The sequence below is a fragment of the Perognathus longimembris genome, chromosome 28, assembly GCF_023159225.1.
Source record: "Perognathus longimembris pacificus isolate PPM17 chromosome 28, ASM2315922v1, whole genome shotgun sequence".
In the NCBI taxonomy this organism is placed as follows: domain Eukaryota; kingdom Metazoa; phylum Chordata; class Mammalia; order Rodentia; family Heteromyidae; genus Perognathus; species Perognathus longimembris.
This window is the reverse complement of record NC_063188.1, coordinates 58,963,973-58,975,713: the sequence shown is the minus strand read 5'-3', so window position 1 is coordinate 58,975,713 and position 11,741 is coordinate 58,963,973. Positions and strand designations below refer to the sequence as shown.

Sequence of the window (11,741 nt, the reverse complement as noted above, 5' to 3'; positions counted from 1 at the left end):
CACACACACACACACACACACACACACACAGAGCAAAAAAAGAGAAAAGATTGTGGTACCAGACCCAGCTTGAGGGACTAAAGGTCACTAGATTCCATCTCCAACAAGGAATATATCTGCAAAGAAAGTGGCAAAACACCACCAGCCTAGCAAGTATGAGGTCCTGAGCTAATATCCCAGTATGACTAAAACACAAATAAAAATTAAAATGAACAGCAAAAGAATGTTTTATAGTATTATATTAGTTAAAGGAGTTTATATACCTAGGGAAAAAACTTGTACAGGAAAATGGGCATCCTTCCAATGTATTGGGAAAAGTCTAATTTGACAAATCCATGTTACTTGGTGATAGAATTGGGCTTTAAAAGGCTTTTATTTTTATTTTTCATTTTTATTTGTTTTTTTGTCGGTGGTGGGGCTTGAACTCAGGACCTAGGTACTGTTCCTGTCACTGAGCCTCTTTGTGCTCAAGGCTAGCACTCTAACACTTAAGCCACAGTACCTCTTCAGGTTTTTGAGTGGTTAATTGGAGGTAAGAGTCTCACGGGACTTTCCTGCTCAGGTGGCTTCAAACCATGATCCTCAGATCTCAGCCTCCTGAGTAGCTGGGATTACAGGTGCCCTAAAGCTTTTATTTTTAAATTCCACTTTTAGGTATTCATTTTAAGTATTGGTAAGTAGTACTACAGTATTATTTGGCATACTTGAGATTATTAGGAGACATTTGTAAACTACATTTAAGTCTAAAATTAAAGGACATTTTTAAAGCTTATATGCTTATACAATGGCATTGAGTTCTAGAATAGTGAATAGAAAAAAATGTAAATTTAGACAGAATACAAGCCATATGAATGTAGACTATGCATTTAGTGCAGAATATATTCAGTATGATTCAGCACTTATTTTAAATTTACCAAAGGCAAGTTGTGCAAATGCATAAGTGGCTTAGAGTGATTGTATAATTAATATCCAAGCAGTCCACTTGTAAAGTGAAATAAAAGAAAAATCTGCAATCATCAATTCCACATAACCTAAAAATACTAACTTACGATGAGCAGAAGTTAGGCACCAGTGGCTCATGCCTAGCTATTCAATTCGAATTCTAGCTATTCAAAAGGCTGAAATGAGACACGATAATCACAGTTCAGAGCTGGCCCAGGCAGACAAATTGGAAAGACTTGTACATCCAATTAACGAGCAGAAAGCCACAAGTGGAGTTGTAGCTCAAAGGGCAGCTTGCCAGCCTTGGAAAGAGCCTAGTGAGTAAAGTCCCTGAGTTCAAGCCCCAGAGCCAGGAAAACAAAACAAAAAGATGAGTAGAGAAATGTGAAGTTTCTTATGTTGTTGGAGAACATACATTTTATGGAAAAAGCATTTGGCAACAGATGGCAAGGTATATAAGACCATTAAATATTTCTTAGATATTAGAAAATATTCATATACAAATATGTTCCATTAACATAATTTATTGGGGGAAAATCCCAGGGGCTTTAAAATACACCAAGGGGCTAGATTATAGAAATCACACATCTTCTATAAAATGCAACAATTTAAAACAAAATAAGAAGGTACTGAATAATCTGTGAAGAAAAGAAAGACTTGATATGGCAAAAAATCTCATAATAAAACATACATTCTAGTTTTGGAGGTAGTATTTGTATGTGTGCTGGAACTGGGGCTTGAATTTGTGCTCCTGCTTGGCTTTTTCACTCAAGACTGGTGCTCTACCAGTGGAGCAACAACTCCACTTCTGGCTCTTTGGTGGTTAATTGTAGATGAGTCTCCTAGACTTCTCTGCCCAAGCTGACTGTAAATCTCCATCTCAGATCTCAGGCTTTGAGTAGTCACAATTATAGGCATGAGTGATTGGCCTCAGGTGAAGGATATATATATATATATATATATATATACATATATATATGTTTCATAGGTGGTAGGATTAGAAGTGATTTGTCTATTTTCCTTATCAGTATATTTTTAAGTGTTTCTATTATGGTAATATATTGTTTGAAGGTAAAGAAATCCAAAATATCTAATTATCCCATTGAACGCTCAATGGAGTGTATAAGGCATATTAATATAAATTTCAGAATATTCCCCATATGACCATAAAATCTCACAAGAATGGTCTTTTTATAAAGACAAAAGGGTATCATCATGAATGGTCATTGACTACTGAAAAAGTAAAGCTATTTAAACTCCTGTATCCTTTATTTTACTTGGAATAGTATTTTGGGGAATAATCTTAAATGTCAAGCAAGGTTTGTGCATGTTGATATCCTTGGCTATACTGGTTTGGGCAAGAAAAAAAATTTAATGCACATAATCAATAGAGTAAGAAGTCAACACATGATAAATATCACGATATCTGAATTTAAATATGGATATAGATGCATAATACTTTGACCCTTCCACTTAGTACATTCATACACTGGAAAACTAAAGAGCCATGAAAACTATTTTAGAAGAATATTTAATGACATGAAAGGAAGTTCAAGAATATCTATACATCTATGTCTACAATCTATATATTATAATTTATGCATGAAAAAGCAGATATTGAAACAGTATATACATAAAATTCACATATATATCACATGAAAAATACAGGGCACATACAAATGAACGTGGGTAGTCATGTTCCTCAAGGTAAGGATAGCCATTAGGATTGACAGCTGATGGCACTAATATTCTTCTGTTAACTCGACTGCTTTGTAACGTTTTTCCTGCAAGGAAGCTGAATTATTTTTCTGACAACAAGGAAAAAGACAGGAAGGGGCCGCAGGAGAAAGGGGTGATTAACAGCTTTCGATTCCAGAGAAACAATCAAGGACAGCGAAATACCAACTGCAGCCCATCAAGCTCTGGCCAAGACACACACACACACACACACACACACACACACACACACACACACACACACAAGCACACGCCCACACTCGCCCACACACACCCCGATTACAGTGGACCAGGAAGGAGACTATGCAGAGGAAAGGGGCATACTCGTTTTACTAGCTGCGCTGGCTGGCACAAGTGCAAATCAGTACAATGCTTAGGAAGGGGCCTTTTGGCAACACACAGGAAGTCTTTGAAATGTCTACGTGTGGATCCTGCAAGTCCACAGTTAAGGAGACCATCCAGGATGCTAGCAAAGATTTGGCTTGACAAGGAAGGATTCACTCATCAGAGCACACAGTGTTGGTTTTAAACACAGGGAAAGAACTAGGCACCACCTGAATGTCCAACAGTGCGGAATGGTCACAGAAACGTTAAGATCCATGGATGCACAGGAGCACTCTGCAGGCACTGAAGATGACGGTTGGTTGGTTGGTTGGAAAGCCTGTTGAAGAACATGGAAAGAAGTTCAGTGGGTTGATTTCTGTTTGGTTTCAGTCGCTGAAAAAGCAGGTTAAGAAACACCACATACATGAACCACTCTACTACAGCATGTTAACAGGACAGGTGGGGAGGGGGCGGGGCGGGGGGCGGGGCGAGAGGGGGGCAGAGAGGAGAGAGCTGGCCAAACGTTTAAGCACACCAAAAAAGGTCAAAAGTGGTTCTCAGGGGAGCAAGATCATGGGGAGCAACTACACTCTGGGGGTTCCCCCTCTGATTGCCTTTCTTCTTTCTGAGAGCTCTGCCATGAAATGGTATCACCTGTGCAGTAAACAGAGGGCAAGAAAATGCTTTTTGGAAGCAAACCACAGGGCAAGAAGCAAGCCTTCACCTATCAAATGGCACAGATTAGTAGTATCAATCACAACTCCCTTGGTAGGGGTAGGGATGGGGCTGGGGGTGGGGTGTGGGAGAGAAGGGTGGGAGGGAAAGAGGAGAGGAGGGGGAGGCTAAGGAGTGGGGAGAGGGGGACCAAAAGGGGACGGAGGCCAGGGAGGGAAGGGAGGGAGGGAGGGGAAGGAGGGGAGGGAGGGAGGGGAGGGAAGAAGGGAGGGAGTCAGGAGGGAGGGAATGAAGTAAAGGAAGGAGGGCAGGGAAGGGGGGGGAGAAAGGCAGGCCAGGGGGGCAGGGGGAGGGGGAAAGGGAGCAGGAAGGGGAAAGGGAAGGGGAAGGGGAAGGGGAAAGGAAAGGGGTGGCAGAGAGAGACCTGCACTCTCAATACAATACACTGCTGGTGGGTTGGGGGGAAGGTGCGGGGGTGTTGTAAACCGGGTGGGAGCCAGGGCTCGGCTCTAGGGGCTGGCTCCTGGGATGTGTTCATCGAAAGGTGGCCTCCTCGTCGGTGTCCTCCTCGAAATCCCTGACGTCAGCGCTGGTGGACTGCCTGGCCCAGGCGCCCCTCTCGGCCTCTCTCTCTCTGTGCGACTTGAAGCGGCCCACGAAGATCTTGCGGTAGTTGAGGAAGATGCCGTTCATGGCGTCGATGGCGCGGTCGGCCGACTCCTGCTTCTGGAAGTGCACGAAGCCGTAGCCCTTGGGGCCCTTCTCGTCGCAGGCCACCTTGCAGGACAGGATGTTGCCGAAGGCCGAGAAGATGTTGTAGAGCGCCTTGTTGTCGATGGTCTTGCCCAGGTTCTTGATGAAGACATTGCCCACCCCGCTCTTGCGGAGCGAGGGGTCCCGCTGGGACCACATGATGCGCACCGGCCGGCCTTTGATGACGTCGAAGTTGAGTGTCTCCAGGGCCCGCTTGGCGTCCACCGGCTGCTGGTAGTTGACATAGGCGTAGCCCAGCGAGCGGCGGGTGATCTTGTCCCTGCAAATGCGGATGGACAGGATGGGCCCCGCCGGGCTGAACTTCTCGTACAGCATCGCCTCGGTCACCTCGGGGTGCAGGTCGCCCACGTACAGCGAGGCCATGGGAAAGTCTGGGTTCCCGTCGCTGTCCTCGCCCGGCCCCACCCCCGCCTCGGCCGCCGCCACCGCCGCCGCCGCCGCCACCGCCTGGACTTCGGCCTCCTCCGCCGCCATCGCCGCTGCTAACTCCTCATCCAAATCCACCCTGGCCTCCCCCAAGGGGGGCGCCGCCGCACCGGCCTCCGCCACGGCAGCGGCTAGCGGGCCGCCGGCCTCCGCCACCTCCCCCAGGCTGGCCTCGGCCGCCGCCTCCGCCGTCGCGGCCGCGGCCTCGGCCTCGGCCTCCACCTCAGCCTCCACCTCGGCTTCCGCCTCCGCCACGGAGGCCTCCGCCACCGCCTCCGCCACGGTCGCCGCCGCAGCCTCGGCTGCTGCCGCCGCCGCCGCCGCCGCCGCTGCCACCGCCGCCGCCACGGTCGCCGCGGTCGCCGCGGTCGCCACGGTCGCCACTGCCGCCGGGCCGCTGCCGCGACCTCCCTTGCCGAGACCTGGGGGGCCGGAAAGGAGGGGAGGGGAGATGGGGAGAGCTGGAGGGCCGGTGGGCGCGGGAACGCGGGCTGGGGGCGCGCGAGGGGGTCCCCGACCGGAGCCGGCCCGAGCGGAGAGAGCGAGTCACCTGGGCTGGCGAGCGCTGCCTGGAGCGCGCTGCTGCGAGTCCTGCCGCCCGCCTGCAGCAGCTGCTGCCGCTGCTGCTCTCGCTGCTGCGGCGGCGGCGGAGGCTGCGGTTGCGGCTGCGGCTGTGGCTGTGGCTGTCGCCGCCGCCGCTGCTGCCGCTGGCTGGGTCGTGGACTAGAGTGTGGGGCGCAAGCGGGAGGGTGGCGTGTGGTGGGGGGCGGGGGTGTTGGCGTCTGTGGTCCGGGCAGCTGGGAGAGCTTCTGTCTCTTTGGTTCCCCCTGTGGCTGCTGCGGGGCTGCGGGGCCGCGGGCGGTGGGAGGGGGACGAGTGGGAGGCTGGCGGGGGCGGGTGGAGGTGGGTGGGGTGACAGAGCTCAGCCCCTCGCGTCGTCGCCTGCCCGTTTCCTGGGGGGACACCAGGGAAAGGGTGCCACTGTGCATAGACCCAAGCCTTGCAGAACCCAGCATTGCAAGGGTTGGGGTGGGTGGGTGGGAGGGGTGCTGGGGGGGGGTTGCGGCTATTATAAGCAAAGCTTTGAAAGAGTGTCGGGGGGGCCCGGGGGGGGTGTCCTTGAAGATGCACTTCTTGTTTAGATGCCTGGCCTAAACCAAAGCGAAGAAAAGGTTTGTTCACGTTTGGGGAGGGCTGTTCCCTGCCAAAAAGGCACACACACACACACACACACACACACACACACACACTCCCAGTGTCACCACCACCTTGGAAAGCCTTCCCACTTGATTCTGGATTCTGAGGCTCCCCAGCTCCCCAAGCAGCCAGCGTGATGAGCCATTTTCTGAGCTGTCTCTCTCCCCCCTCTCTCCCCTTTGCAGCTCTCTCCCTCCTATGCAACACTTGTCAGAGAGAGAGAGAGAGAGAGAGAGAGAGAGAGAGAGAGAGAGAGAGAGAGAGAGAGAGAGAGAGATTCTGTGTTCATTCACAAGGCTCTGCACTAATATGTATGGGGCCAGGGCCAGTCCCCAGGGAAGCAGGGAGATAGCAGGACATAGGCCACTTCTGAGCTTGGCCTGGGAGCACAACCTGGCTGCAAAGCCCACCAGTTGACTCCAGAGCACTAGGCAAGGATGGACCAAGGGTCTGCACTCCCCTTAAAACCCGCATGGCTCCTAAGCCTCAGTCATCCTTGCCTACAAATGGAGGATTCAAGAGGCACCCTCACTCCCTCTTTCCCTCCCTCTCTCTTGCCCTCCCTCCCTCTCTCTTGCCCTCCCTCCCTCTCACAGCCAGACCACTGTCCTGTGGGAGCAAGCACACTGTCCTTCATGCTAAGGTAAGGAAAGCTATAGTAAGGACTGGGAACAAACAGGGACTGGAACAGAGCCAGGTGCTCCATCTTCACCAAGCCATCCATGTGCTAGGGGGAGCTGGGGGCTCAAAGACAAGATCTGTACAAGGAGCAGTGGGGGTTGGGTGTAGAAGCTGGGGGTGCCTGTGTTGGGTGTTGGGGGGGGAGGGAGAGGTCAGGAGACAGGGAAGTCTAGCGACTACAGGGGGCTAATTGCTGAGGGGACAGCCCAGCTAGTAAAATGACCACCTGTAGCTACTGGGGACTGTTCTCAAAGGGCCTCCATGCAGGACTCACCTCCTTTGTTCTAGTCAGGTGGTGGTGGTGGCAGAAACTGCCATCCAAAGCGGTGAGTGCAAAGCAGTGAGACAGAGGGAAAAAGAGAAGACACTGTGGCCGCAGTGGAGGGTGGAAGAGGAACTTTCTTGTGAGAGAAGGAGCTATTTATCTCATTCATCCCTTCATTCATTCCTCGAGTTTTTATGGAGGGCCTGCTATGTGCACTGTGATTTCTTTCAGTCACACCATGCCTGCCCTCAGGGGCCTCACTTCCCAGTAGGGAGGCAGACTAGAGACTCCTCAGGAAACAAATCACCACAAGATTGCTCTGAACTCCCAGCAATGAGAACAAGGTGGTTTGGTGCATACTTCCCTAGGAAATCAGGGCAGGAAGGGGCAGAGCAGCAGCTGGGACCTGTGGGAAGGCCTTTCTGAGGACCCTAAGAAGCTGCCAGCCCTGCAAGGAACCTGTCTAGCAGCAGGAGCTGAGATTCCCCAACCCTGCTGTGGGTGTCACACACAAAGGGTGGGCAGAAAGGCTGCCACCACAGCTGGAGGCCAGACAGAGAGGACACAGTGGGAAGGAGCAAGGGAGGAAGGTGCTGTGGGTCTGGTAGCCACAAGAGAAGGGCTAGCTTCCCTCTCTGAGAGCTCTGGGGACCCAATGAGTGGCTGAATCAGGTCAGTGGCATCAGCTAATTGATATTCAGTCATTTTTCTCGAGCCAACGTGGCTAGAAACTATGAAGTGGGAAGGGCACCAGTGAAAGCACCGAGGCTCTCTGGGAGCCTCCAGCCACTTGAGAGATCTCCACCTGACAAAACCAGTGTCTGGGCAGGCATCAATGCTAAGATGGAGCAGGACTCACGTGGTACTTTGCACCCACAAGAGACAGAGCTTGGGGGGTGAATTCAAGACTGTTGGTGAGAGGCTTTCAGAAGGGAAGGATTGAGATAGGAGATTTTCTTGCACTTCCTCTTTAGGAAGGTGTCTTGTGTGCTTGCGGATAAGGAAGGGAGGTGTGGATAGATGCTGAGACCCAAATGGTCAGGTGTGTGCGTCCAGATGGGGTGGGCTGGGGCTGGGACTCAGAGCTTCTGTTTACAAATGTCCAATTACCACTGCCTGTTTGTTTGTCATCTGGAGATGCCTGGGGCGATTTCAGAGGATGAGGAATCACACAGGACACAGAAAGTGTTTAAAGACCAAAGTCTTGGTAAGATCTCCAGGAGACTGGAAGGGCACAAGCGGGTGCGGGACTACTTCCTGAAGCTTTGTGCCAGTTAGAAGTTGGGTTGAAGAGGACAAACCAGCAAGACATTAAACAAACCTTGTCCCCAAGGTCCTGCATGTCTAGCCACAGTGTTCCCACTCTGGTCCTCTTCTCAGTGTTCCTAGCTGCACATGTGTGGGAGACAAGAACAACCATGGCTTTGAACTTTGCTTTCTCATTGCTTCTCAGTAGCCTTATGAACCTAGACCTTCAAGCCAAGCGCTGTGGCTTCTGCCCTGTACTCGGAGCTACCTGAGAGGCTGAGATAGGGAGAATTGTAGCTCAAGGCTAGCCTGAGGGGAAAAAAATCACAAGATCCTTTCTTGACCACGAGCTTGGTGCAGAGGGATGCACCTCTCATTTTGGCTTCAGATGAGGTGTAAATGGGCAAGACACAGTCCAGATGTGAAATCCAGAAAGGAAGTAAGAACCCTTGTGCTAACAAAAGTGTAAGAACTGGCCTGCAGGCCTGGTTTTGTGGTAGGGCACCTGCCTAGCAATCACCAGCTTCTGAGTTGAAGCCCTGCTACCACATTTGAAAAACACAAGTTGACATATACCTTGAAAGGGTGTACTGCCAGGCTCTTTCCCATGATCCACCTTCTTTCTATCACACGTGCAACGCTTGAGGAGTAGGGACTGTGTTCAGAGAACAAAGGATCCGGAGAAAGAACCCAAGAAGGAAGGGGCTGAGGCACCAGTGGAGCGGGCAGGTGGCTTTGCTTGGCAGGACTGAGCCCAAACACCAAAGCAGAAGTCCATGTAAAGAATCTTCTTCTTTCCCACGAGTTTTTCATTGCCACCGCTCCAGGGAAGCTACTTAGGGCAACGGAGAAGGGAAACCCAGCCGTTTGGGGGAGCAGAGGGATAGGTTTGTGGTTTCTCACTCCATTCCTCAATCCTCAAAAATAAAAATAATTATGGGGTACAGGCCAACAGCAACTCAGCCCTAGGCTTTTATTTAAGGAGCCTTGGTAAGTGTTTCCTCTTGCCCTTGTTACTTAACGAATCACAACGCTGAATATTAAGTTGTACTGAATCAATGCAACCACTTTCACAAAGATCCATTGGGTCCTTTAAAAGTAAACCATTGGGAGAGACAGGTATGTGATTCAGGAATGGAATAGGACTGGTTCCTAGAGAAATGAGTTTTCTGGGACCTCTGAACATGCCCCACGCATGCCGATCGCCAGAGCAGTCCCCATTGGAGAAGCCTGGAACTAAAACGTGTGCATGTTGGACAAAGTCTGCCCCTGTTAACGGTAGTTATTCTGTGGTTTATTATGCAACTATTGACATACAGGAACAGCATATATGTATACTAATGTATGTAGATATACATATATATACTCTTATAGAACGTTTATATACCTGCACGTGCTGATTTTGTACGATTAGCCCATAGTACGTCATGAGAAGAGAGAAAAGTTATTGAAGGCAATGGTATATAGTCCCGATTTGATTTGGGGGGTGTGGCTGGGCATTGTGGAGAAATGAGGCTACCAGAGGAGCTCACAATTTTCCTGTTTGACATCACATTGCCTCCTGTGTGTCCCTTCCAAGGCCAGAATGGAGCTCCTTTCTTCCCTTCCTTTGGTCTCCCAACTTTCTGTCTTGTCTACCAACCTCCTCCCCCCCCCCCCGCCCCCAAATCATCAATCAGCCAGGACTGATCTGGCTATGGCAGTAAAATTACTGTGAAAGTTCAGCCCTGCGTCCAGCCTCTGCACCTGGTCCTCTGGCCACCTGCACATCACTGCGCACTTCCTACTGCCCACACCTCCCCCGAGAGAAGGAAACCTTGGGAACTGCACTGGAATCCAGCATTGTGCTTACTGCACTGCCTCCACTGCCAGTAACCCGGAAGCCTTTGCTCCGCCTCACTACCCTACCTAGTGCCTAGAAGCAACATTCAGAAGGAGGAAAACTGCCTTTTGCCTCCTCTCCTTAGAGCCCCAGAGTCCCTCTGCGTTTTGCTTCAAAAACAGTGCAGACATCTCAATGCGGCTTAAATGTAGTGACATTCTTGATGTGGCCCTTGTCCCTGCTCCTACCGCTCCCATTCTACAGCCTGGGCTACAAGAAGTCATCTTAGCATGTGTTGGCCCGTCCTCCTGCATCCCTCAGCATCCATCTAATCCATCTACCTGAAAACTTTCTCCTTCCTAATGCATGAAGGAGGAGTGTGGAAGACACAAACATGGAGAGCAACTCATAGAACACAAGCTCAAGTACACAACACAGTACTGTGAAGTATGCACTAGCTCAAGAACATTTGTTTTAGTACTTGAACAGTATGAGTACCTTTTTCTGTTATTTGTGCCGCTATGTTTAGATTACAATATAAAATATAACTACGTCTCCCTATGCGTTCCTCTCTGATCCATTCCCTTCCTCATAGAGGTGTTCCTAAGTCAACCCTGCAGTGATGAAAGGCAGGGGAGGAACAGGAACTGGTAGTCTCCAATGCCCGTCTGTCTCTGTCCCCTTGTCTTTCACTGAAGTGGAGAATTGTTTTGCCTCTTTGGTCCCTGCCCCACAAAATCCACAGGCTGGTTCACAACGGGTGATGTTTTGGCTTCAGAGTGCATGTGAGTGAAGAAACCTGCCTGCTGGCGCTTCTTACATGTTTCTAGAATTTGAATTGTGCACTGATACAGAAAAAATGAACCTCTATAAACTAAGCTGGTCAAGTGGCTGAAATCTGAGGATCCTGGTTTGAAGCCAGCCTGGGCAAGAAAATCCTTGAGACTCTTATCTCCAACAAGCACCCCCAAAGAGCCTGATGTGGAATTGTGGATCAGGTGAAAGTGTGCTGGCCTTGATTTAAAAAAAAAGTTCAAAACAAAACAAAAAAAAAAACCTCGTTTCCATATCTTGGAGTTCATTTCGCTTAGCATCATCTTTTTTTTTTTTTTTTTTTTCCAGTCCTGGGTCTTGGACTCAGGGCCTGAGCACTGTCCCTGGCTTCTTTTTGCTCAAGGCTAGCACTCTGCCACTTGAGTCACAGCGCCACTTCTGGCCATTTTCTGTATATGTGGTGCTGGGGAATCGAACCCAGGGCTTCAAGTATACGAAGCAAGCACTCTTGCCACTAGGCCATAACCCCAGCCCGGAAACGAGTTTGTTTATTGTTGTTATTTTTAATGTACTATGTGAAATTATTTCTTTTTTTTTTCTTTCCTATGGTTTATCCCATTGTCACTGTATTTGTTTTTTGATACCCTGGGTATTGTATATATGTTTATCTGAATTAGGGAAGGGAAGAGGAACAACAAAATGTGAGACAAAGGACAAAGGGTGAAGCAATGCAACAGTAAAATTCACAAGATATTATGTTGGAAATTAAACAACTTGCGGGGATGGGGGAGGGAATGTGGGAGAAAATGAAGGAGGGGATAACAAGTTTGACAAGAAATGTACTCACTATTATGTATGTAACTTTAACCCCTCTGT

General features: G+C 49.7%; 1 protein-coding gene across 1 annotated transcript; it reads right to left on the bottom strand.

Annotated features, from left to right (window-relative positions):
• Positions 1-4,006: 4,006 nt before the first annotated feature.
• On the bottom strand, positions 4,007-4,842 carry LOC125343993 (polyadenylate-binding protein 1-like 2). The gene has a single exon (XM_048336605.1). It carries the CDS (start codon positions 4,813-4,815, stop codon positions 4,213-4,215), a length of 603 nt encoding a protein of 200 aa, XP_048192562.1. The 5' UTR covers positions 4,816-4,842; the 3' UTR covers positions 4,007-4,212.
• Between the last annotated feature and the right edge of the window lie 6,899 nt (positions 4,843-11,741).

Bases quoted from the DNA above. Each gene is read 5' to 3' on its own strand.
- LOC125343993 (XM_048336605.1), bottom strand. From the start codon at position 4,815: ATGGCCTCGCTGTACGTGGGCGACCTGCACCCCGAGGTGACCGAGGCG.